Source organism: Nelusetta ayraudi, unplaced genomic scaffold (genome assembly GCF_046127955.1).
Source record: "Nelusetta ayraudi isolate G7.1 ecotype Tasmania unplaced genomic scaffold, CSIRO-AGI_Nayr_v1 ptg000053l, whole genome shotgun sequence".
Classification (NCBI taxonomy): Eukaryota; Metazoa; Chordata; class Actinopteri; order Tetraodontiformes; family Monacanthidae; genus Nelusetta; species Nelusetta ayraudi.
The window spans coordinates 5,663,724-5,691,107 of NW_027466103.1; the positions used below are offsets into that span (position 1 = coordinate 5,663,724).

General features: G+C 42.7%; 1 protein-coding gene and 1 long non-coding RNA gene across 2 annotated transcripts in view; one reads left to right on the top strand and one right to left on the bottom strand.

The window, feature by feature from the left end:
* Nucleotides 1–19,054: 19,054 nt before the first annotated feature.
* lysmd4 (LysM, putative peptidoglycan-binding, domain containing 4) lies at nt 19,055–21,980 on the bottom strand. The gene is made up of 3 exons (XM_076038031.1): nt 21,709–21,980; nt 20,839–21,104; nt 19,055–20,759 (listed from the first exon to the last, which is right to left on the bottom strand). The coding sequence occupies exons 2-3, from the start codon at nt 21,100–21,102 to the stop codon at nt 20,328–20,330; spliced, it is 696 nt and encodes a 231-aa protein (XP_075894146.1). The 5' UTR covers nt 21,103–21,104; nt 21,709–21,980; the 3' UTR covers nt 19,055–20,327.
* Nucleotides 21,981–22,968: 988 nt separating this feature from the next.
* Nucleotides 22,969–27,384, top strand: part of LOC142896385 (uncharacterized) — a 115,714-nt gene continuing 111,298 nt past the window's right edge. Inside the window, exons 1-2 of the long non-coding RNA XR_012928341.1 lie at nt 22,969–23,216; nt 23,676–23,737. This is a non-coding gene — a long non-coding RNA (uncharacterized LOC142896385). The remainder of the gene's footprint in view (nt 23,217–23,675; nt 23,738–27,384) is intronic.

The window sequence follows — 27,384 nt, forward strand, 5'->3', positions numbered from 1 at the left end:
TTTATTTTTGAGTATTTTGATCCTGTGAATTTAATTTTTGTGAAGCAAAACTGCTTCACAAAAATAAAGCTTGACCTGCAGCATATTGGGATACCAGTTGTTGAATGTTGTTAAATGTAGCTCTGTGAGTCAAACTGGTACTTTCTGCTGTTGTGTTTTAAGCAGGTGGCAAATATGGTCGAAACCTGTTGCTTTGCAATTTTTTCATCAAGAAAAGTCCTGCGAAAACAACATCCCAACATTTTACCACCGTCACTGTAACACTTTTGCGCAAGAGCAATCCTCGAGCGGGTAGCCAACGTTACTACCACTGTGATTGTAACAAAAGCAAAAAAGAGATGAAATCCGAGGCCACAATCCAGACTGCAGAGAGAATTTGCGTTCTGGAGCCGAAACAAGCTGGACCATCTGTTTTCAGAACAAGATATAAACAGTTGCTGCCCTTGAAATTAAAATTCATGGTCCCCAGTAGAGGGTTCAAAAGAGCCGTGAGACTCACTGACATTTAATCTGCTGCCAAAAGAGCCTAAAATGCCAGCAGTGCTACTATTCAACAGAAAGCATGTCGTACTATCTTCACAAGAGCCGGCTTGTTGCCGCTGCCAGACCAGAATATTCCCAGTTTTGTTTTAAGGCTCCCTCGTCTTTGAGGTTAACACGTTTTCACAACCTCTCCTCTTGTCAAAGCTGCTGCCGTTCAAATCTCTTCAACAGTACTGAAGTTTCTGAAGGAGTCATTCGAGTGGAGATGAATCAGTCTTTTACTTTGACTTTGATGAATAAATAGAACTAATTAACCAACTAATTAGCGTCACCTATTCTAGCTGTGACAACCATAAACTGCGCAGAAGGGAAACGCGGATCAGCATAAAAACACCCAAACTCAGTGGTTGTGTTTCCAATAAAGATAGAAAAGGCCTAACGGAAAACACATCAGCACTGGAAACAGTAAAAAAAAAGCAAGCAAAAAACGCCCACATGCTGCAATTTTTTTGCGATGATGTGGTATTTCAGACAATTTCAAAATTAATATTTCACAAAGCTGCTGTGGAACCACTTGATTCACTTTTAGAGGTCAAGCGACGTGCAGGATGTGATATTGGAACCGAGGACAGAACTGAAGGACATCAAGACCTCCAGGCAGACAAGAGGGAGAGGGACGAACAATTAATACACTCCAAATAATGTCAAAGTCTCAGTCAGAGGTGTCTAGCGGAGGAGAGGAAACAGTGTGGGCCACTTTCGCAATGGAAATAAACCTGTCAAATTTAAAAGCGTCCACCCCCGTGTTTCTCGGTTTGACTGAGGGCGAGAGGGACAAAAAAAAAAAAAAAACAAGAAATCATTCTTTCTTTGGTGACATCAACCCCGAAGGGAACTCAGACATTTCACCCACACTTGCAGTACATCACTGATAGTTTTCCTCAGTCTGGCAAGCGTCGGCGTTTAAAAAACCAACGTAGTTTTTATGACATTATCACGGATTGAAAGCACTCGACTCTAGATGTTCGCTGATGCCTTTTTCAAACGGAGGAATAATGGACACTCTCAGCTCCAGCAGCAGAACCTCGGAATGTTCTGAAACGAGTGCGTCATGAATGTGTGCGGCGAGGTGGTGCATGATTCTGCGCTCATGCTTAATAGGAAACATGCATACAGTGAATTCTTCCAATTCCTCAACGCTGCTAACCGGTGCCGCTGTTTACGGAGTGTGTCTCCGAGCGGCGTTGTCGTAACGTGAAGCAGATGTATTTTTTTGCTGCGATTTTATTTTTTGCCCATTTTTTTTTTTCCTTTGGTTTGAGGGATTTTTTTTTTTCTTTTCTTTTTTTTTTTCAAAGCTCAGTTTGAAGTGAAGTAGGTGTGGCGTGTTAGAACACAAACGGCTCCTCTAACGGTGAAAATTAGCTGGGGGTTTTGCATCAGTCTTTAGCTGCTGACTGTGCTCATGGCACCGGTGGCTCAGAAGTGCCTGCAGCCTGTTCTGGTACTTTCCTCGGGCCTCTTGCAGTTTTTTGGGATGTGTCCCAGACAAAAGGCTGAGCAAATAAGATCAACGTGCTGGTTCTCCTCTGCTCTGAGTGGGACCCGCCCTGCCCCTGCTGCAGTCTAGTCTGCTGCAACAGACCAAGCGTCTTGTCTTTGGTGGATCCATTCTTCAGTATCGATACTTATGATGCCAGATGGCTTTGGGTCGATTCTCATGACAAAGCCTGGATTTGTGCTTTGTAATTTATTGTGTGTACACTGAGGAGGAGAAGAAGAGTTGAACAAAATTTGAAGAATTGAGAGAGGATTTTAAAAAATGCAGTCGGTGGCTCAATTTGGAAATATTCTTGGTTGGCTGGCGCTGGCCATTAGGATCAAGACAAAATTATATGAATCTAATGCATGCATGCTCCCCCGCTCGCTGTACAAGTCTATAAACTCTCTATTCAGCAGACCGATTTGGTAGAAAGTCAATTTAGGCTACGATTGGAAAGGCTTTATTGTCCCGCTTAGGGAAATTTGTCATGGACTCTGTAACTGCGCCATTAAGGCCTTGGCAGCCACATTGACGACAAGCAATGCATCACCAGCCATACCATCCCAACAACATTTACACAACAGTGTTGCACATGTCCCATAATATTTAACATTTACATACACCATACATGAATGGCATATGCTAAAAGATCACCATGATAAACTGTAGAATTACTGCACAATCTTTGGCCTCAAGCAGCATTGTTTAAGAATTTGAAGCTGGTTGGAACAATTGAATTCTTCCAACAGTTGAGTGTATTGTTAGTAACTCTATATTGTCTGCCTGAGGGCAGGGACTCATATTCTAAATGAAGACTATGGGATGGGTCAGTCACCTTCCTGTGGGCTTGTCTAAGTACAGTTTGCTCATAAATAGACTGCAAGCACTGAAAATCACTTCTTCCCATCACCTGAATGGGACAAGTGAGTTTAGTTTTCAATTTTTTGCACAGAAACTATGAATTTCCCTCATAGTTGCTTCTCTTTGCAGATCACGCTTAACTGATATACATACATATGATATGTGCGTGTTCTGGTCTGACTTGGTTTTGGGTTACAGTGGAAATAAGTAGTCTCACCATCACTACCTGTCACACATTTCTGTACGAAGGGGTATTTTATTCTGTGAATCCACCCGCTGAATTATTCCCCTCCTGTACTCGACACATCCGGGGCCGCTGTCATCACGCAAGGCGGCGCCCGCTTCCTCCGCAGGCTCTACTAAGACGGTGTGCCTAATTGTATCACGTCTAATTACGGCGGCAGCGGCGGTGGCCAAAGCTGCTCAATAAGAAACCGGCATAATGATCCATTACGGCAAAGGCGGATCGCCGGGACTTTCTTGCACCTTGTGGGCTAGCTCGGTGCTGCGGTTGTAAACATATAATGGCTTAATGGCAGGACAATTTGGAGGCAGCTGGAGGCGGAAAGGCAGCCAAGGCAGCTGCTGGTGGTTCGGGCCAGCAGAAGAGGATGAGGAGGAGGAAGAAGAAGGGAGGGCGCTGCAAACCACAGCACTGCACTGGCACAGAGCCAACTGCACTGCAAGGACACACACACACACACACACACCTCTATACACCCACATGTGTGTTCGTGCAAGCAAATGTCACGCTGAAAACACAAAGAATTTCGACAGTTTGGGTGATTTTGTTCGGGAACCGTTTTCATGATAAAATGTAATCAATGTCAAAATGATCCAGATTCTGTGCGTTGCAAAAATTAGAAAAGGTTGCAAAAGTCTCTCGCGCTCAAGCCGCAGACAACAGCACAAAAAAACAAAAAAATAAAAACAGGGAATGCCGGGTCCACCAGGAGCTAGAGCGCCCCCCGCTGGCAGAGGGCAGCCCCTTTAGGGTTCTGTGGTTCCTGAGAACATGGCCAAGGTCCACAAGAAAAACCGTCACTCACGTTCCCCCGGCCACAAGCTTAGACGCTGTAATTTTGTGGCTCGGGTGAAGAGATTTACTTGAACAAGATGGTTGAGGTTTTTCTGCTCCAGCTGGTGTCACCACTTCTCCAGCAGACGTCTCGTCTTATTCTGGTGTTGCTGTTGTTGTGCTCTAAGACAGTCAAATTAAAACTTTATTAGATAATAATAATAATAATAATAATAATAATAATAATAATAATAATAATAATAATAATAGTAATAATAATGAGAATAATAATAACAATAATAATTTTTTACAAAGATTAATGTGATTTTTTTAAAACCTCATTTTCCATCTTTAGTGCAGTCACACAAAAACACAGCTAGCTGGAGTGACACACTGCTGCTGCTGCTGCTGCTGCTGCTGCTGCTGCTGCTGCTGCCTGCCTTTGTTACGGACTGTAAACGGTGAAGTGGAAAAACCTCTGCGCTCGGAATGAAATATCTTCGGCACCTGTGCAAACACACATTTGCACGCCCGTCCTCCGATGCGACGGCGGTTTTGTTCAGCGGCATCCCTGCAGCAGGTCGACCCGACGACAAACAGCCTCTTCGTCGTCCTCACCTCTCAGCTCTTTTTTTTGATGCAGAGTTTCTCTACACTGGCACATTCTTGAATTTTCAAGCCAGATCATGAATCTCACTTTCACTGCTGACATATTTTTGGGTTGTGGTGGGGTTTGGGGGGGGGTAGGGCACCTTCCAAACAATGGAAATATGTTCCGGGGGAGGGAGTCCTGCAATAAACACTTGACAAGGTCTTCACTCTCGTTCTGTCCTCTCACAACCACAAACATCGGGTTCATCCTCGCCGCGGTGAAAGTGCAGAAGGCGAACCAGTATGGCGGCGGCGGCGGTGGTGTTGTAGAGACACTAGGAGCAGCAGCAGCAGCAGCAGCAGCAGCAGCAGCAGCTGCGGCGCTTCACCCCTATGCAGTAAAGTGCATGTAAACAATCTTTTCCATCCCGGAGCTTCGCTTCTGTTGTTGGAGTGATTACGAGGGAATACGGCAACGCTTGACCCATGAATGTGACAAACGTGAAGCAGACTCTGTCCCACAGCTGCAAACAATTACAAACACTGGGGCTGGGGGGTGGGTTGTGGGGGGGTGGAATGCTTCTCCTCGGCTGCTCCCAGGAATGTGCATCATTGCCCTTTGTCCTCTGAACAAATTGGGTTGGACGACGCGGCTCGAGCCTGTAAGATCCACAGATGAGAGGTTCTCTTTTTTTCCCGTCTTTTCTCCTGTTTTTTTTTTCTTCTCCACCCATCTCGACACCTGTGAAAATAGTCACTCCACCCCTCCCCCATTCCCGACTTAAATCTGGGAAGAGTTTAAGCTGAGCTGTCGTTTGAAATAGAGAAACTTGAAGAGTTTGAATCAAAAAAGGGAGAGAACTAAGAGAAGTTTAAAATATATATACTTATATGAAACGAGAGTGTTCAACGGGGGGTCGCTGAAGGTGTCACAGTGTATACCAGCCAGTTCCTGGAAGAAAGTTTGAGGTATAACAGACGGCCGGCGGTTACAGGAGGACGTTGGGGGAGTTGTAGGAGGTGAAGGCTGGAAAAGACCCTGAAGGTGCAGGAAGGTTTGGAGGTGTCAGTCACAGTGAGGCCGCTGAGAGGAGACGAGGTGTCAGCTGAAAGGGTGGAGGTGAAAGAGCCGGGAGGGAGGGAGGGATGGCGAGGGCGAGCGAGTGGCCGGGGACGCCTGTCGGGCTGCACGAACCCCCAACAGAAAATCAAAGTGTCACCACATTATTATAAGACGCAGGCAAGAGTGGAAGACAGACGGTTCGGAATGTTCAGTGAGATTTTGCAACTTTCTTTGCCAACGCTTGCAAAAAAAATAAAAAATCCTTATTCCTTCTTTAATCTCCGGAGCGCCTGGAGATGTTTGCGTCTCCCGAGAGCACACAACTCTTCCCGGAGGAGTAAATCTCCCCCAGGTTCCTCCGCTGAGAAAACCAGGGCAGGTCCGTCTTTCTTTTTTTCAAAAATGCTCATTCCAGCCCGACAAGTTTAAACACAGCGATCTGGAGGCTCCGACTGCACAGGTGCAGTATTGACGCGCCCTCGTCAGCAGGAAGACAACAATTTGTCTCGTAATAACATTGAAATGAGCTGCGAGTCGGGATGAGAGCTGTTTGCTGGAGGGGAGAGCGAGAGAGAGAAAGAAAGAGAGAGAGAGAGAGAGAAAGAAAATCAGTTGTTGCGCAAACCTATTGCCTTTAGCCGCACGCGCTTGTTTGTTTGCAGTGAGTCCTGTTGGGATTAATGTGGTATTGATTTAGCAGGATTGGCAAATGAGTGTTTTGTGCAAGGCGTGTCTCTCATTTAAAAAATAAAATAAAAAGGGATTCGTCTGCAGCGCAGCTTGTGCAACGCCGGGACTGGGCACGAGTGCTTGTTAGGGATTGGGAATGTAAAATATGAAGCGATTATGATTCTGCTGGAAGGAAGATCTGCAAAATCTGCACGTAACACGAGTGGACAGCTGCACTTTGTTACTTGTTTAGTAGAAGTAAGGCACAAATTTGCCAAAGACTATTTAAAGCTGCGGCGTCCAGCCATGTTGTAAATCGTGTGTGTGTGTGTGTGTTTGTGTGTGTGTGTGTGTGTGTGTGTGTGTGTGTGTGTGTGTGTGTGTGTGTGTGTGTGTGTGTGCGTTGGGGGGGTCATCGTGGAGAAGGCAGATCGTTTCTGGGACTGAAACAGAGGAATTAGTCGTCTCTTTACGGGATTTGTTGGAAGACAGGAAACAAAGGCAGCAGGCTTCACCTGTTGAGGAGATGCACTGAATAGCATATCAGGTTTTTTGAGGGGGCTTTGCGTGAAGGCTTCATTATTAGCATTTTTTTTTCTTTCTTTTTTTCTTTTTCTTTTTTAAAAGAGGATCAGCTTTCACTTGGCGCTTCCGCCAGAGGGCCTGAGGGCTGAGGACCGAGGTTGCTAGGCGATGGTGGCTCTCACCGTGATGACGTGATTCCCCTCGGGCCTGATTCTCACTCATCACCTCCACACACTGACACGGGGATGTGTGCTCCCACACACACGCACGCACAGACACTAGCACACACACACACGGCTATCCGGAGGTCTCTCTCTCTCTCTCTCTCTCTCTCTCTCTCTCTCTTATCTCGGCGAAGGTTGTTGTCACTCACTCACTGCCGTGCTGAGAGGAGCTGCGGTGATGTCACCTGATTGGCTGACACCCCGGGGCCACGAGGTGACCACGAGGAGGCGGCCGTAGGTGCGGGAGGTTCTGTATTTGCCAAACCCATCTTGTCTCATTACTTTCTGTTTCATTCTGAAATTTGTCTCCTGTTGTCTGATTGTCTCTCTTGTGTCAGTTTGTCTCTTCGTCAGATGTCAGAGAATCCGCCTTTACTCCTTGTCAAGTTTGGAGGTCAAACCTTGTTTTGCGTTGATGCATTGTGACCTTCGACTGTCCTTCGGGCCAGTCGAAGGTCACAAAGCCTTTTATTATGAGTTTTATTAGAGTTTTATTATGATATTTTCTCTTCTGAGAGATTAGTTTTTTTGCTCTCCATCATTAGGTTTTCCTGTCTGCGAGTCATTTTTGGCTATAATTCTAGTTAGACTATTTTTCTTGTTGAGGGGAACTTTTATATGAACTTATGTTGAACTTTAAGTCTGCATTGTGTGACTGGGTTCCAGTCCAAACTCAGCCAAAGCAAGGATTTGGCTGCTTGCGTTGGCCACAACAAAGTCAACGCAGTGATGAAAGAGACGTAGCCAAATGCTCTCTGATCACCGACACCCAGCGGGCGGCCTCGTCTCCAGCGTTATTTACCTCTCAGCCGAGCGGCGCTCGTATTTGTCATGGGAGACGGCTTCAGACCGCCTCGATCAGCGCTCCGCAGTCGGGGAAGCGACAGACTCGGAGACAGTGGAGAGACTCACTCTGATAGAGAGCTCTGCAGGGTGGCGGTTGCAGTAAATGGGGCTCAAATCTGAAAATAGCAGCTGTCGGCTCTCCCGAGTGCACTGTGATGTGTCTTTACGTGAGGAGCAGGGGGGCTGACCTTTCTGCATTAGATGTGCTGCTGTTTGTTTGACACACACACATACACCTACACTATACTGCACACCTTTTACAGCATAGCAGACAAGTGCGGAGGGGAATCAGGACTGTAATTCCTCTGCTGTCTCTGTGCTGCTGCTGCTGCTGCTGCTGCAGTAGCACAAACAATGTTATCAGGAGGAAATGATTCTCATGTGATTTCTGTATCAGATCAGCACCGTTTTTATGAGTCAGGACAGAAATTGAGCGAGTCAGGTGCTTCAATGAATGTCAAACCTGAAGTCGTAAAAATCTTGACCGTGAAAAGACTGGAGTGCGAGGTCAGAATGTTACTGTCAGCTCCACCTGAAGTTTAGCACACTTCACTTGACTGTGGAAAGAATGCATCAAAGAGCGCGGCACAGGTCTTTTTCAGTTGTTGCTATTGAGCCCAACTAATCTGACAAGTTAATCCTGGATTTCAAGAACAACTTTTTATAGCAGTCACTTCTTTTCATGCCGGTGTCCATATTAGCATATTGATCTGAAATGATCTCGCCTCCTGCATTAATTTTTTCAATCTGCATTCTGTTCTAAATAATAAAACAAGGCCATAGTGTGTAAAATTGACCAGCTCTAAACTGTGTGTATTTCTATGGTCAGTGTGAACAGCCACTCCAATCTCCAATCTCTCTGCCCCTTGCGAACGTGAATATATCAGCAGCGCTTCAAGGGCTTTTCTTCAAAAAAAAAAAAGCCCTTGAAGGCACGAGATTCAACTAATGGGCTTTAGTGTCAAGAATATTACACACTCTTACATTCACAAGTCAGAAATGTGCATACTTTTCATTATAAAATTCCTGCAAGTTTTTCTCGCCGGCCTGATTATGTGTGAAGAATCAATCTTTCATACTCGGAATCCTCTTTGCACAAAATGTGCGAAATGTAACATTTGTATTTGAAGCAGTGCCGCACACAGAGTCCAATTCTCATCTCATACCATTTCTCTGATGTTCAAGCTGTAGATGGGGCACTCCAGTTCCAGTGTCTGAGTCTGAATAGGTGTTGATATATATATATATAACACCTATTCAGTCAAAATCTAGTTTGACTGTCCCTACGTGAGATATTGATTTTATGTCTTGCAGGATGCAGATATACGTGCAGATATAAATTTAAAAAAAATAAAAATAAAATATATATATATATATATATATACATATATGTATATATGTATATACATATACATATATATATATGTATATATATATATACATGTATATATATATATATACATATACATATGTATATACATATATACATATATACACATATATATATATATATATATATATATATATATATATATTTTTTTTTTAATTTATATCTGCACGTATATCTGCATCCTGCAAGACATAAAATCAATATCTCACGTAGGGACAGTCAAACTAGATTTTTATTTTTGGGCACAATAGAGCCATCATAAAAGCCATTGTTCAGTGTTTGCAATTCTCAACCTAAAGAGTCTTGCGCTGGTGTTGCGTCAAGGGCCTGGAGCTCGGCAGTCTGTGATCCTTCTGCACACAATCCTGCTCGCATGTTCAACGGCGCAGCTGAAAGGCACAAAGAGACGAGTGTCCTCACGTTTCTGAAGAGGCTCTAATCCTGATTTCTGTCTGCCGCTGAAGTGGTTTGCAGTGCGAGATGAGTCGAAAAGCGTTGATCGTCTTGGTTTTGCAACTTGAAAAAAACGTGGCAGCCTGGCCAGGCAGAGCTTTAGTGTTGTGAAAGAGAAACGTCTGTGTTTTTCATAGACGGCAACATGATGCGCGTAGCATTCTTTTTAGCATCTGACATAACATATTGACTTGCAACAGATTTTTATGTCACAGTAATAACATCTACATTAAATGTTGCTACTTTGGTCTCACCTGAAATTAAAATAGCATGATTTTATCATATGTCCTTGTCTCTCGTAGCAGTTAGTGGCTTTTAACATTTGATTTAGGTGCTAATGTACATTAAAACTTCAGTATATGCAAACAAAGACACTGTTTAGATTCACTTACCAAAGGTACAGAGGTGTAAAAAGAATAAAAACTATTTTAGTATGGGACGTTGAAATCCAACAAATGGATTTTAAACCCACCGATATATTTTATAATCAAACCAAACTGAGATGTTAGCATTTGGTTTTAGGCAATTAACAGGTTTATTTATATGAGGTGAACAAAGTGACTATCCCTGTTGCACCTTCCTGATTCAGTCAGTGTCACAACAACAAATGGGATGAGTAGAGGACACTAATGCTCTGCTTTGGTATCGTGCATCTGACCGGAGGTGAACATCCTCGAGCCCTGGGTCCTCCTGCTTCTGTGCTATGTTCAGAGAAGCAGACAAATGGAGCCCACTGCCCTCTGTTTACAGGCCAATGTAATCGTTGCACTCTCCCACATTTTCTTGGACTGAAGGTGCAGCTGATAACGCAAACACAGAGGCACCCGGAACACTTTGAATCGAAGCTGAGAGTGTTGTGGCGTCTCCACAGTGTTCAGAACAATAGAAGCTCCAGGTACTCATCCTCACACAGCTAGAATTTGTTTTCCTTCTGCCAAATAATCTTCAGCACGGTGCGTGGCTGTCTCTTGTCAGACTTTAGATCAGGCGTCACCCACTGAAGGGAGAGGATCGGCTATTTTAAGCTCTAATACAGCCTTTGAACAAAGAGGCTTGAAATCTTCTTACTGTTTAGACCCACAGCGCATCCTTCATCATGTTACATCCAGTTGTCTGCGAGCTGTCTGGCTGTCAAGTTAAATATATTTATATAAAAATATATTTATTTTTTTTCAACTGATGCATTAAGGTGATTTTACATTGGATGCTTACAAATTGAAATTATCTTTTTGATCTGTCAAATTGAGTTCAGCTGAGAAACACGGAAATACAACTGGTGTCTTAGGATTTAGGACACATCAAGCAACCTTTGGTTTATCTGGTAAAGATTACCAAAATGGGAATGTGTGAGCTGTGTAAAGCTGCTTGGTTCATGAGGGTTAGAGACACCAGATCTGAGATCTGAGAGCTGATATGAAACTAAGCTCACCCAGCTTAAGCCAGGTCGGTTTTTGCACCTGAGTCTGGGCCAGAAGAACGAAGAGGAACCAAAACAACAGACGAAACAAAAAAAAAGTCAGTGGCGGTAATGATATCATAAGCATGGAATGGAGCGTGTGGTCAAAAAGCCAAGAGGTTGAGACAAAATGTCTCAACTGAACATCTGGGAACGCACAAATATTCCGAAAATTCAAAACAAAAACAGTTGAAAAAAATAATCATGTTGGAATATCAAAGATTTATATCCCATCGCCGAAACACACATAGTTAGCATTTTAGTCAGGTAGCATTAGCCTGGCCCTGTCTTTTGTGGCATCATTGTGTAATTCCAGAGTTTAGAAACATTCCATTTGACAAGCACTCAGTCCAATAGGTGGGAATAAAAAAACAGCCTCACAAAATTTCCCCGCTGTAATTATCTTGTGAACAGTAACTGGCTGCTCAACCTCCACAGCAAACAGAGCTACAGCCAGAAATTGCACCGCCTAATAATCATCACCATACGGCACAGTGCGTGTGGCAATATGCCGCCCTGGTGTGTTTTTTCCTCTCCCAAAGGTTCCCCTGAAGCATAAGCGAGATCACTTGCCGCTTTAATTACGCTACACTTGTTCGTTGGCCGATGTGCTTTCAGACTTTGCGATGGACTCATTTTGCCAAAGGCCTCGTGGGTAAAACATGAGCGCAGCTCCGCGAGCAAACAAGTTTTTCCTTTAGAGACTCCTCGGAGAACATCTGCGCTGGAACATCTGGGAATGGCAGGAAATTCGCCATCCCCTGAGCGTGACGTGCTGCGAATGCTTTTCAAGCACTTCAGAGGGATGAGCCGAGCCGAGCCGAGCCGAGCAGAGCAGAGCCGAGTGACCTTCGCACCACGGAAGAATTTATGGGGTCCAGCAGCAAGCGGTTCTCATTACCGTTGTCATCATCCAAACAAACTCCTGTGTTGGGTTCACAGCTGCAGAGCTGGGCCTGATGGTTGTCTACCTCCACAATACTTTGTTTTACACATCTACATGTATATATATATATATATATATATATGTATATCTTCTTGTTTTCACAATAGGTCCGCAAGGCTGTTCCAGCAAATGCCTTTGTGTCGTGACCTTAATGAAGGATCGCCGCAGTGCGTACACACTCAAATTTCCTTTTGCTGTGCCGCACGGAATTGAACGAGGGAACAAAGCAGCGAGGGGCGCATTTCTCCACTTTCACTTTGAGAAGCGTTCAATAGCGTCCCTCTGGCAGCTGGGCAGCTGCGAAACCATCCTACCAGGAACCATTTAATAGACTGCAGAGGTGGGAAGTAACAAAGTACAAATACTTTATTACTGTACTTAAGCATATTTTTCAGGTATCAGTACTTTACTTAAGTATTCATTTTTCTGCCAACTTTTTATTATTACTCCCCACATTTGTACTTTGTACTCCGTACATTGGAAAAACATGCTCATTACTTCTGTCTTTAAAAGATAGAAATTCTGCTAATAGTAATTCACTTGTGGAGCTATTTGAACTATGCTGTTGTGTTTTTAAATATAAAACTGGATCATATTTTAGAGGGAGATTCTTTTAGAGTCCCTTAGTTTATTAGCAATTAGATTTATTGTGCCACTAATATATTTTTTCACTTTTTATTTAAAGGTCCAGTGTGTAAAATTTGATTTAATTTATGATTTTTACATTGGTAAAAGGTTAATATACTTCCCGTAAATACATTAATAAAAGTGTATTCTCAGCAGTACAATAAAAGTAAGTTGGATTCTCATATGTTTATATCAATGGTTCTCATATATATATATATACATATATATATATATATATATATATATATATATATACATATATATATATATATGTATATATATATATAAATATATATATATATATACATATATATATATATATATATATGTATATATATATATATATATATATATATATATATATATATATATATATATATATATATATAAGTACATTGGACCTTTAAATACATTTCAGAGCTTGTACGTTCTTATCTTCACTTGAGTAGAGGAGTTGCACCAGTACTTTGACCAGAGTGTTTTTTTTTACAGAAACATCCAAAATTTTACTTGCATACAGAATGTGAATAGTTTTCCCACCTCTGATAAATTGTTCCTGAGAGCAGCGAGCTGAACGGGCTGCACCTGGCCTGACACAGCTGTTTCACACGCAGCTCTGCACTTCAAGATTTGGAGTTAAAGCCTTGAAAATGGGTTTGTCTTTTTCTGGCCTGCTTATTTCCAAAACCGCGAGCTGGAGGAGCGATGTTTGGCGTTCACAGGAGCAAAAGGAGCACAAAAAATCGTTAGCTCACCTCAGGAGGAAAATGAAAATCCATATCCACCCAGTGTACTTTCGCCCTACTTCCCACTCGGCCACGTCTCATTATAAGCCCGGTGATGTTAGCGCGTCGTTTATTATCTCCGATGGGAGCCTCCCCGCCCGCCCTTCTCTTTCTGCGAGTGAAGCGCGAGGCCGGTCGAGAGGTTAAGGGTTAACATCATCGGCGCTGCAGGTGCGACACCCACTAACGCCTTTTGTGCTGGTCTGAGCCGAGCAGGTGCTGCATGGGCCGAGCGACGTCCACTCATTTGGAGGCGCACGTCCAAGCCATTATCATCCGCCGCTCCATGGCTGTCTCACCGCATCCCTCGGCATTGTCCTCTGCGGCTGAACGCACAGCACAATGGAGCGGCCCAAGGCTCCAGTCAGACTCATTCAGCGCTCACGTTCCCCTGATTTCAAACCCCCTATTTTTGGAGAAGCAGAAACTGCTCGATGATGAAGGTAACGGCTCCTCCAAACAGAAAACAAACAACGACAGTGTAGATGCTTGGATGATGATGATGATGATTATCAGAACTGGTCAAGTCATTATCAACTGGAGCAACCTTTGCAATAATTTTTAAACAAGCGGAATCATCACATCATCATCATCATCATCATCATCATCATCATCATCATCATCATCATCATCATCAGCATCATCATCATCATCATCATCATCGTCATCATCATCATCATCATCATCATCATCATTTCTTAAGATGTACCAAAAACCTGTACAACAGTCTCATTGTTTTCTTGTCTTTTTTTCTTTTTTTTTTTTTTTTTTAAAAATGGTAATAATGCAGTAGTGCAATTAAAAGTAAAGTAAAAGCATTTCCTGAGGAAACATTCTAACAAAATACAGGTATAATAAAAATATAAATTGATGTAAAAAAAAAAAAAAAAGGCAATTAAAAATACAGTTAAGTGTGTATGTAAACAAGAAAAAGCTTACATTATTATTATTATTATTATTATTATTATTATTATTATTATTATTAATAATAATAATATTATTATTATTATTATTATTATTATTATTATTATTATTATTATTATTATTATTATTATTTATTTTAATTTTATATAGACTATATTGCAAGGTTTGTACATTAACCATAATATAGTTATTGTGAAATGTCAAAACAAACACCAATGGTTGACATTATGAAATCTCACATGGAAGCTGATGAGTGAAGGAATCATGCAAAGCCTGTGATAACCAAACACCCAGCTCAGGTGCTAATAATAATAATAATAATAATAATAATAATAATAATAATAATAATAATAATAATAATAATAATAATAATAATAATTTGACATCACTTTCTCCTTGTCTGTCCTGTTCACTATTCCCCACATATAAGCATTGTGGAACCTGGATCGCCTGAACTGGGAACACTGAGGAATTTAACCAACAATAACTTCCAGAATAAAATCAACAAAATGAATAATAATAACTACAACAATAAAAAAAGACAACAAACCCAAAAATAAATCACCTCTACAGTGGGTCGGCTGGCCCTGGCTGGGAGCAGAGGGGCCCCTGGAGCGCAGACCCCTCAGCCCTGGGCTGGAATGTAAAACAGGTGCTGCTCAACTGGTTCCTCCGCAGCAGGGGCCGAAGGAAAACAGCCGCCCCTGCAGGAACGTGACTGACACAACATTGCATTCTCCAGCCAACTGTGTCTCCGCAGGATCACACAGTCCCATTTAAAGGATCAAGTGCAGCTTGCATGCTTTCAATACGCCGTGCGTTCCACGTGGTTTACCTGCGAGTGTGCGGCTAGAGCAGGGGTGGGCAAACCTCTTGACTGGTGGGGCCACGATGGGTTCTAGAATGTAACAGAGGGGCCAGAGCAGGAGCAGATGTGTGTTTTTAATGTGTTTTAATGTCAATTGAAAATGAACTAAAGCAAAGTTACAACAAAATCAGTGTCTTTGACGCCTCATGGTATTTAGCTCTTTGTTGAAATGACTCTTAAAACACTGAAAAAAAGGAAATACATCTATTTTATGACTTACTATTAATATAATTTCTTCAAGTTCGGCGGGCCGGATTAAAAAGCTGGACGGGCCGCATATGGGCCCCGGGCTTCAGTTTGCCCACGCCTGGACTAGAGAGGGCAAAAAAATCTTAAAAGAACGTGTTTTGCTTTGCGCTTGATGTACAAAACAAAACAATATTACATTTTTTGTTCCTCATCAGACGGCAGATATGCCAGAGGGAGGAAAAAAAGAAAGTAAACAGTCTGAGTTTTTTCTTTTTTCTCTTTTTTTTTGACACCTTGTGTGTTCTGCGTGCGGCGGCGCTGGAACATCTGGCCTGGATTTCACTTCCAAACCCTGGCGGGGAATTCAAAGAGAGGAGTTTTTAATTGGATCCAGTCTGACTGCAGCACAGCGAGCCTGGAAACGACACACACACACACACACACACACACACACACAGGTCCTTGTGACCGCTCTGGCTTTTTTTGGGAATCATCTTTTGCGACCTGAACTGATTCCATGTTTTCATTCTTGCAAGGAGTGACAATTAACTCCTCCTTGCAGAATTTACACAAAGGTGGCCGGGAGTTGAGATGACAAATTACTGTGAGGGAAAAACAAGAAAAAAAAATCTTCTGAAATGCATTTTTAAGACAACCAGTTGCAGATGATGCAGCAACAGCAGCAGCAGCAGCAGCAGCAGCAGCGCCTCCCTTCCAGCACTCCGGCCCTGACCACAGCGCATGCCGGCTGCACACACACACTGAACCCACTGCTGTGCAACAATACACACATTCACACAGCCCACAGACAGCAAATTGCTTCTCTCATTCCCCGCCACGCCCTGCCTGCCTGCCTGCCTGCCTGCCTGCCTGCCTGCCTTCGTCCTCAGCCACCTGCAAAACAAACTGTGCTGGAAATTTCACTACAAATTACCCTGTGTCTGCCAAATCCCCCCGAGAGCCGAGGAAATCAGAGCCCTGCATCTCCCTGCCCCCCACACAAAGGCCCCAGGCGCGCGCACAGCAGACGCACAAACACACACACGCGCACAAGACAAAAAGAAAGAGAAGAAGAAATCACAGAGCTCTCACTTCTCTCTTGTGAGGCAGTGCGATTTAATTCTGTTGGCAGTCTTTTGTTTTTTAGAAGTTGAAAGCCTAACAAGTGGATTTTTGTAATAAACGTTTTATTTCCCTGATTTTTTTCCCCCTGAAAGTTCCTGGAGAGTGTGAATTAAAAAGCACATTTATGCTCCCACTTTACAGCAACAACTTATACTTTGGTGGGTCAGCGTGACACTCTGAAATCGAGCCTGCGCCGAGGAGGAGTGAAAACTGAGACCTGTTTCGCTTCAGGGGGGAAATCAAAGGAAGGCCACATACCTTAGCTGTGAATAATGAGCAACAGGCCAAATCCTCGGCAGGGCCGCAGCGCCTCCTCCTGGAGGCTCGGGGGAACACTGGGGAATTGGACGAGGAATGTGGAGCCGGTGGCCGATGAGCCAGGGAGATGAGTGTTAAAAGCTCCTTGGAAAAAGGATTAGGGCTGTTTATGTTGGCCAAGTGGCGCACTGCCAGCTGCTCCAGTGCGCAAAACTTCTTAAAGCTGCAGCGCTTTTCCACACTCTTCCTCCCTGCGCCTCGAACCCCTGCCTGCAGAGGTGCACTCTGACAGGGGCGGAGCTACGTGGTGGTTAGCGGTGGGCGGAAGGGATAGTTTGACAAAAGGCCTTCCAATACCACACGACCGCATGTCATATATCTATTGTTTGATGTCCATTATTATTATTATTATTATTATTATTATTATTATTATTATTATTGAAGATTGGCTGGATTTTGTTCCTTATGGAAACAAAATTTAATGTCCCACCAACACTGACCCTAGGACAATAGGAAGCTGGTATAGGTTTATTATTAATAATATTAACACTGATGGAGAATTGCTCTCCTTTAATTCATAAGAATGGTGACAGACAACCTGAAAACATTTAATAAATACAAACTACAGTAACAATTAGAATACTAAAAACAGTCATGTAGAAATTTCAGGTATTATTGCTTTTCTTTTATGAGTGATGATCTCACCGTGTGCCCCCCCCCCCCTCCCCAACCCACCCCACTCCACCCCACCCCCAAGGAAACATTCCAGGCTCCACCACTGCACTCAGACCCTAAAACAAGCTCACCCCCCAGAGAGGCACCACCACCACCACCACTCCCAACAACAGCGACAGCAACGATAGCGAGAACAAAGAAAAATCACACCTCTGCCAAGATTTTTTGCCGGTGCTTGTTTGTGTTTGTTGAAGCAGACCCGTTCACTCCAGGGCATAAAGGTTCACCGTGTCTTCTGCGGCAGGAGAAACCAGATCGAAACCAAACACACTCTCCATATACGGGCAGAAAGACGCACCGATCTGATTATGTGTAATAAATCTTTCGTCCGCCAGAGAAAAAAAGCCAACGTGTGTTTCTCCAGGAGTGTCAACAGTGGGAGAAGCCTCAGCCTGGAGACTGGCAGCAGACCAGCGCTCTGCGGCCTGGAGAGCGATCAGAGCAGGCCTTCCCCTGCTGCACCCTGAGGCTCTCGAGGCTGTGGAACAATGCAATGACAGGTTTTGGCCTTCAGTTGAAGAGAGGATCATTAAAAAAAAAAAAAATTGTTTCCACTCTGTTGTGCTCAACTTGGATGGTTTATAGGAGCATATTTTATAGATTATGCGACTTTTTTTTTGTTTTACAGTTAAACCTGATGTTTTTCGTTTCAGTGGTGGGTTCTTGGATGTAGAGCGAGATTGGACAGCAGTGTCTGGATGAGCAATTTAGTATCCAGAGACAATATTTACAGCTTAGAACAACACAAGATCATCCATCAGGTTGGCCAGAAGCTCAGCCAAGAGTTTTGACAGGGGGACACGTTTTGGGCATTCAAACTCTTGTTGGCTGATCTCTCTCTCTCTCTCTCTCTCTCTCTCTCTCTCTGTGAAATGTCAGCATTCATGTATAAAAAATGTCTATATAACTAGTACCTGTGAGCGTTAATGGCTTGTATGTCTGAACAAGAGGATGGAGCGTGTATGCATGTTGCGCTGGAGTTCCTGTCATGCTGTATTTGTAGATTCGTTTTTTTTTGTTTTTTTTTTAAGCAAAACTGTGCCTCCACAGCGCACATTTAAGCGTCTTCACACTCCCAGGACTGACTGAAGACACTCTATACTCCTGAAGGAGTCAGGTTCTCTACTTGGGGCTAAAATTAACTACTGAAATTCTCGGTGGGGCTGCTCCTGTCTATCATGACGCCTGATTTTACTTAGATTTGCTCATATGTGGTCCAAACATTAACTTGGAGGCTTCGTCAGAGGCGATAATGCATATATGCCCCATAAATTTATAAGTGTGCACATGCTGCCATCTTCTGGTGCCTGTGGGCAATGCAGCACTTTGTAAATTTGTTCAATTTTTTTTTTTTTTTAACCTTCACGCAGTTCAACAGTGTGTTAAACTAATATTGTATCATTGTGTATATAGTACGAGTTTCTATATATGATGTGAATAAAAACATCTGTCAAACACACCAATACACACAAGTACTCATAATTTGGGCAACAAGGTTTTAATCAAGAAACACACGCTGAATAAAACTTTACACCATGTCATCATTTCAGTTTTGAATATTTTCAAACTTGAAAAAGTGCAAAGACTGAATCTTACAGTTTCATAAAGTGCGTTGGACAAACAACAATGAACAAATGATGTATTTTTCAGTGTACCAGGGAGTGTAATAAATAATCATGACAAACAAAAAGTTAAAGGCACTTTCACTATCATCACAATGTTTTACGTGAAACATTTTAAAACTCTGGTGTTTCATCGACACTCAGTTCATACATAAATACGACTGTTACCGCACCAGTTTTCCTGCAGTAAACTTTGCCCTAACTAGGCCCCAAGAGGAGTAGAGTAGTAGCTTAGCAAGAGGCACATGCTAAACAAAACAAAACTAAAACACTAATTCACATCATTCAATGTACACAACAGTACAAAATTCCACATCAAATACATTTTAAACGCAACATTTGGCATTTTATAAAAGAAATAAAACTCTTTATATTAAATACTATCAATTTCAATGCACATCTATACGCCATGATACTTCACCATCTTAAACAGGCACATGGTTCAAATAAAAACAGCACTGCGGGCCGTTTGATGTCCGTTCACTATAGTTCATGTGAGGTGGATGTAACTCCACAACAAGATCAGGATTTTGAGCTTCAGTTTTGTCATTTAACAGAAAGCAAACTACTTCAGAAAGGACTAATTCCATATAGTGCCAAGACATTTGCAGGCACTCCTGTCATTATTGATACTGAAGGACCCTGAGGAAAATTTGGAAACTGAGATTAATATCTAGACCCAATCCAACATTTCACATGACTGCAGACAGAAAATGAAACACAAACAATAAAATATATGATGCACCTTTACTGCCTCACATAGACAAAACATTTTGTTAATATCATAAATATTCTTCCTGAGAAAATAGGACCTCACCGAACCAAATGACCTACATGTTTCAGAAACCAAACACTGTGAGAGCCGATCAAAAGGTTTTTTTTCAAGAGTGAATCCAGAAAATCTTCACTTTAGGCCCATGTTTGTAATCTAAAATAATTTATCAAACTTTAGAGTAAAAACTTTTATAAATGTAATTTCTGTGTAATAAATGTGTATTCTTGATTGTCCCCAAAGCTTCTGAGAGAATATCTGGCGTGCTGAGGTGCTTGCAGTTTCCCAACCCCTCAATGGAATTTGGAGTGGTGATAGATGGTGACCTTATCCCTCCACCGTCTGCCACTCAGACTACTCTTTTTTCCTTAACTTGTAATAAATGACGTAAAACAAAGGCAGAATGATGCCTATCAAGATCATGGCAACCACAGCGTTCCACCACTTGATGCCCCAGTCTGCACCGTGACTGCCCAGGCCTCCAGCCAACCTGTGTCGTGCCTCAGAGTGATCCGCAAACTCGTCAATTTCATCGTTTGTGGTCTGAATCAGTTTCTCCATGTCACTGTCCACCTCCATGAGAAAGTCCGTGACCTCCCGGACGTGTGGGTGGGCTCTCGCTCGCTCCGGCGGATTTGCTGAAAATGACGTCTCGTCCTGAGGGTCAGTCGGGTCGGCGAGAGTCTCGGTGAGGAAGCTGTGCTTCTGAATAGGTATTTTGATTGATTTCAGCGCAAAGAAGTCCTGCTCCTGCATGAGGTTGTTCACCCGCTTCAAATCGGATACCTGTTGAAAGAGGCGGAGATGAGGCATTCAGGACATTTTAATAACTTGAGGAACGGATAAAAGGCTCCGTGACTCTGACCTTGCAGCCGTATTGAAGCGCTAGTTTGTTGAGACTGTCCCCGTCTGTCACCTCCCGCTCCAGCAGGTGGGCGTTCCTCAGCCGGTCCTGCTCCTGCTCCGGCTGAACCCTCGGCGTCATCTCCAGGAGGCTGAGCTCTTCTTCGTCCGAAGATCCAGACAGCTCGTTCGCTCTCCTCTTGAACATGTAAACCTGGCCGTCTGCGCTGGCATGGACGTCCACAGGAGCCTGAAAGGCCTGAGGACCATGCTCTCCCCGCCGCATGACTGCACAACGGGAACATTACACAACAGTTCCTCAAATAAGATTGAAATATGAATTTACAAAGTTATGAAAGAGAGCTTCAAAAGCTTGACCGTTTCAGTTATGACATGTGACAGTTTGGCCTCGTGTTTTAATGAATGGATCTGAAATAGTTTAATTTGCATCTGTGCCCATGATGCATCAAATGACAAAACTTTTAAATCGAGTTATAAATTCACATTCGAGATAAACAGCCGTAACAGCTGTTTGTCTCACACCTCGGACGTTGTTGTGGCAAAAAGTTACACAAAAATGTAAAACATTTATATCAACAAGTTCTTTATTTTTATATTTAAGGAGAAGTAACTATAATAGTACATTAGTAAAATAGAAAAAAAAAATCCCCGTGTCTTAAAAACATTCAAATAACTGTGTCGTTTTAGACTACAATGGCAGCTGAAGTTTGAAGTTTGTCTTTGCTAATAAGTTCAGCGCAGAGTGCGAGTCGTAACTGTTTTATTCACGTCACCAATCTCTCGTGTATCAAAACTATAGAACGGCACACTCATAATTATTTAAGATTTGACACTCATCCGAAAGCCTTCTGCGCATATGAATTATCTTTACCTTGTCTAAATCCCTTGAAACAGCAACGCGAGAAAGTAGATCGTCCAAGTTTAACATGCTAACAGCTCAGCAGCGACGCTAGCCACTGGTTACCCTCCTCCTTCTTCGTCGATTCTGTAGATAAGACGAACTAGCGCCGCCTACTGTTCCGGAAGACGACGAAGGCGCAAAAACATTCACAAGGTTGTATTTTAATTAAACTAAGCAACAAAGTAAAAACAAAGTAAAAATGATAATATAAAAATATGCACCCGGCACTCCAGGGTACCGAGCAGCCAAACCCGTGATTGTTTATAGTTTCCTCCTTCCTGTCTTTATTGACACCTCTGATCACCTGCGTTTCATATCTGGATTCTGATTAGATTAAATTGGTTCGGCGTGTCTTCCTCTCGCTGTACTTAGCTCCATCCTGTGACTCCTTCCTGGAGCCTCATTGGCGAGTCACGCTGATCAAAAACAAGTTCCTCTGTGGCCGAAGTCGACCTCATGTCCTCAAAGTTGTGCTGTCATGCACTGAACTCGTGTGTTGTAGCCATGGATGTATTATAGTTCATAGTCCACAAACAGTTGCTTAAACAAACAAACAAACAAACTATTATTTATTGTTCATTTGCGCATTAGTTTAATACAAAACCTTATTACAGCATATGCATATTAAAAATATTTGTTTTAAATTTAACAAAGAAAACATACATATTAGCATGTACGTCTTGATTTTTTTTTCTTTTTTTCTTTTCTTACGATGCCGTAAACCCGTGCCATGGTCCGACTAGTTTCTGTCGTTCTTGCCACGTTGAGTCCGTTCGTGTCAGTGACAATTTCTCCGGGATCGTTCCGAAAAGTAACACTCCTGCGCATATTTTAAGGGCTTCACTAATGTGGAAATCAAACACTTTTTCGGTGTATGCGCTTCGGTCGCCATCTTGGAGTCTGTGGGCCTGGTCGTCGCTCGCGTCAACAAGATTTCTGCCACGTGTAATTCAGCACTTTAGTGACAGTTGGCAGTTACTACATGTCATCTTCGCTGATATTTATCTGTCGCAGAACAACGTTGTAGGGGTGCCGTTCGTATTGTTTTGTCAAACGATTCCTTTGAGTTGATGATATATTTTACTGGATAACGCACATTTTCTTGCGATTCTGCCTCACCACCTTTGTTATTTGAGACATATTACCTCAATCGAGAGCTTTCAACTCAACTGAACACCTGAGCGACAACTTCTAACAAGCAATTGAGTTTGGCTTATATTGTATTAATGCATGGTGTTGAGAGAAGAAACTGGCAAACATTTAGGAAACCGAAGAAAAAATGTTCACGGTGGACTTTAATTAGACTCATTTCATAACAAGATAAAAAGGTGATACTAGATTGGTTATACATGGTCATTGAATTTCTTTTGAAATGATGTTCAGCTTTAAAGTCGTATATACTGTCGTCTGTATTTCAGCTGGACAACCTTTGACTGAGAGGATCGACTGCAGGGGAGCTCGACCCAGATTTGAAAAAGGTCAGAGTTGACGTTCAGCCTTCTCTTACCACTAGGTGGGGATATTGGTCTGTCCTAATGTGGAGTTCCTTCTACGTTAATAAAGCTGATTCTGAATGTTGTAGTGAAACACACAAACTGTATATATACATAAAGCAGAATAAGTTCAATCAGTACCATAAGAGGAAAGAGAGATTTCACAGACGGAAAAGAAAACAGAAATGGTTACATGTGTGAGTGGAAATGGTGTGGTTTCTCTTGTTTGAACTAAGCTATCTGTTCAGAAGGAGACCCTAACTAATATTTTTGTTATGTATTTTAAAAGATAGTAGCCAGTGTGTCCGCATCAGCTGTGTCACCACCATCTTTGCCTCCGCAAAGCCCGTGACGCCTTATTTACTGTCACTTTAATGTATTTGCTTTGCGTTGACAGACAACAGAAGATTACTTTCTGCTAATTATCATCTGTGGTTAACGCAGGTGCAGTGTCAGAAGAAAATGGGATGCTGAGCCAAAGCAAACAGGGAGCGAGGGAATGACAGGTAAGACCCCGGACGTGTGAGATGTGGCTCTCATTGGATCAACCGCTGCATTTTCTTTTTGCGATCCATGGTCAAAATTGCGTCGGCCAGCAGGTGGATGCAGTTCGCTGTGTTTCCATGAAATGTGAGAAAAATAACAGACTATGCTGGCAGATAAAAGTTATCTGAACGCTCTCATACGTGGTATAATGTACTGTACGTCCCCTGAATCCCTTTGCTCAGTCTGTCTGACTTGTAAAACCCGTGACTGATATGGTCACCAGTCTCCTCAACCCTAGTGCAGACTGAGCTGATGATTTTATTTTATTTGAATATACTATGTGATATTGCACATCCTGCAGTCATTATGATGTTTGCACCTGGAATATAAACGTCACAGTTGCTTAAATGATATAATGGACTGTGCTGTGCAGTTGATTGAAAGTAATAATAATTCAACCTGTGAAGTTGTCAGTGTTGCACTGAGCAGCTAATCAGCTTCACGTGTTTTGCGTGTTTCTCTTGAGCACAACAGAGGTTTCTATGCTGACGAATTCTTGTTTGTTCCAACACACGATATTCTACATTTCAATGGTTACTTCTGCAGCACTTTTTAAACAACTTCTGTAACGTCTTGAAATGCAATCGAACGCAACAAATGAGAACAAAATTAAAAACACAGTGTGCAAGTAGACACGGTGGAAGAAGACATTTTGGAGCAAAAACAAGTGCCGAAAGATCTTGAAGTCACTAAACGTTCCAGGTATTTACTGGTGGAATCCTGATACAAACTGGAAGCAGCTGCAGCAAAAAGTTCTCTAGCTTTGAATCATCCAAGAGCGTCTGGTGTATTGGCAGGTGTGACATGATCGTGGTAACTCTTCCCAGACGGAAGGTGGCGGCTGCACTTTGCGCCAGCTGCAGGTGTTGGAGTTGGACTCTTTTAAAATTTGTTTTGCCATAGTGACAGGCTTTTACCTTCCACAGGAGTTGTTAGGGTTCAGAATTGAATAGAAACATGAAACAAATTAATAACAATTCATGACTACAGAGGAGGCCAATCATCAGCTTCATGAATGAAAAACCTAAACACCCAGAGAAACAGGATTGATAAGTTTGTCGCTGGTATATTATGTCACAAACATAACAAAGAAGCAACTTTCACAGCTAGTATGTTGTGCTGGCAGCTAGAAAGCGTTCTTTCCCTCCTGAGGAGCAGTAAATAATGCTATATTTACACTATTCATCATGTGTATTGCAAGTATTTTTCTGGTGGATGTCACAATTCTGAGAACTGACAGGAAGGTCATAGATGGGTGATTACTGTATTTAGAGTAAATGAAATGCCAGTAGCGATAATAAGATGTCTATCTGTATTTCCATAACTCGAGGAATTCAAACAGAGAGACTCTCGCTTAATGACTGGAAGCTGTGTTTTACCCAAACGAACTTGTGTGACAATGTTTTGCTTGAATAATTCATCCAGAAAGAGACTCAGCACGTCTCCAGTTCCTCTGTTCGCAGAGTATTGCCTTTTCTGAGAGGAGCAATTTTTACTCTATGTGTTTTCAGGTTGCATATAAGACACAGCTGAGCTACAAGCAAGTCAGGGTAAACATGGAGTTAATGGTGGTCATGAATATTGTAGTTCCCCGCTACATACACACACACACACACACACACACATATGCAAACGCACTCAACCAGAAACCGCAGTGACCTCCAGTTGACTTCTTTAGGCAGTCGGTTTCGCTGACTTAGGAGCAAATAACATTTTCACTTTGAGGACGAAAACCCTCCCCACTCTTTATCAAGTCATTTATTTAATAGTCACTTCATTTTTATATTTGTGTAAAACTACCACCCATTTTTAACCGCCGTGGCTTTGTGACGCCGTGCTTTACCGTGTGTGCGGCGCTGACTTATGGTGAAGCTGTGGCTGTTTACTTCATTGTCTCATCAAGCCAACCTTTGCACTCGAGGAGGCTTCGTGACGGCGAAGTTAATGGTGCCTTTGAGGGAATAATCATATCATTTACATCGTGCTCAGATTCATGGTTTAACGCTCGACACTGATCAGCAGAGCGGCATAATGCGCCATATTTCAGGGCCACTGAGCAGAGAGAGAGATAGAGAGAGAGAGAGAGAGAGAGTGAAAGGGGGAGGAGTGAGATGAGTGAGGTGGGATGGTGGGAGGAACGATGAAAAAAAAATAAGGAGGAGGGGGGCAAAGTTGTGTATTCTGCCCGAAGAACAACAGACAGGCCTTTGGTTTAAATGATTCAGAGACGACATTAAATATTCACTGAGGTGAAAGATTCATGTATGACAAATCTATGAACTCATTGCTGCGGCCACGTTGTGTTCCAGTAACAGGAGAAGAACGGACAGGAGGGGGGAAGATACTTTCTGGAGAGGTGATTTAGAAAGACGCGCATTCACAATACGGGTTTGCAAGGCACACCTTGAAAGCACTACGCACAGAAGTTACAAATTTTTAAATGATATAGGACGTGATTGTGCGATCCATTAGAAATGAATAATTAGGGTGGGAAAAAATTATTCAAAAAGAATATAGGAAAGCAGAACTTTGTGGGCTGTGAAACACAGGAAGTGGTCATTGGGCCAGTGGACCTCTGTCCTGTGGTCCGATGCCTCCAAAGTTGAGGTTTTGGGTTCAAACCACCATGACGGTGAGAGGTAGAGAAGCTGATTGGATCGTTTCTGCTTTAGTGGATCCCACAGTGAAGCCAGTCGGTGGAAGTGCGGCGCTAACACGGTTGGCCGGGCCATCCATGTTTCTCCCAACGAGGCAATGACTCCCAAATACGCCTCCAGGCTCGGTGAAGGGCTATTTGACCAAAGCAGCGTTTTCACTGTAACTTGCCAAAGTGCTGCAATGTTGAGTTGAGCAGCTTTTTTCACATACTCTCCAAGCAGGCAAATTTCCTGGATTGCAGCGATTACCACACATGATGAGGCAAAACACGAAATGATCTTGTTATCATGTCGAAAAAGTTAATTTTATTTTACAAAAATGCATTTGTCGAATAACGCAAGTCATACAACAAAATCGTCAGTATTACCATGAGCGCGCGTCTTACTTTGCTACAAATCATGTGTACTCAACGTACATTATTTGGAAAATTGCATTTAAAAACTGCTCAATAAGGCGTGTTTGATCTTTTGTGCAGTACTGTACTCCCGATCGTCACTGTTACCTTACTTTTAAACTACAGTTGAAGTAAACTAATTGTCTAAGATGCTAGCAGAATCTTTTTTGTCAAATTAATTATTATTATTGGCATTGTTATAAGTATTGTTTGGGCAATGCTCAAGTTTGGAGCTGAGTTTGTCTTCATCGTGTAACATTCCCCACAAAGTACACTGATATTATTGTTGTTTTTTTAAAAGACCGTCTTCTCAAAAAAAAATTTAAATTACTATTGACATGTTGTTATAGGCCTGACAATGCCATATTGCAACTCGCTGCCGGATGCCTTTGATTATTTCACTTGTAAAAACTGGAGCGTGAGATTTTTGTTTCTGCACAGCGTCAGGACGCTGACACGAACCACAGGTGACGAGAGGTTTTTCTCGGGAGCCTGCAGGGGTCCTTCAGCGGCGGTGGCCGGTGTGGGGAAACCAAATTAAATCCCTGCGGCTCA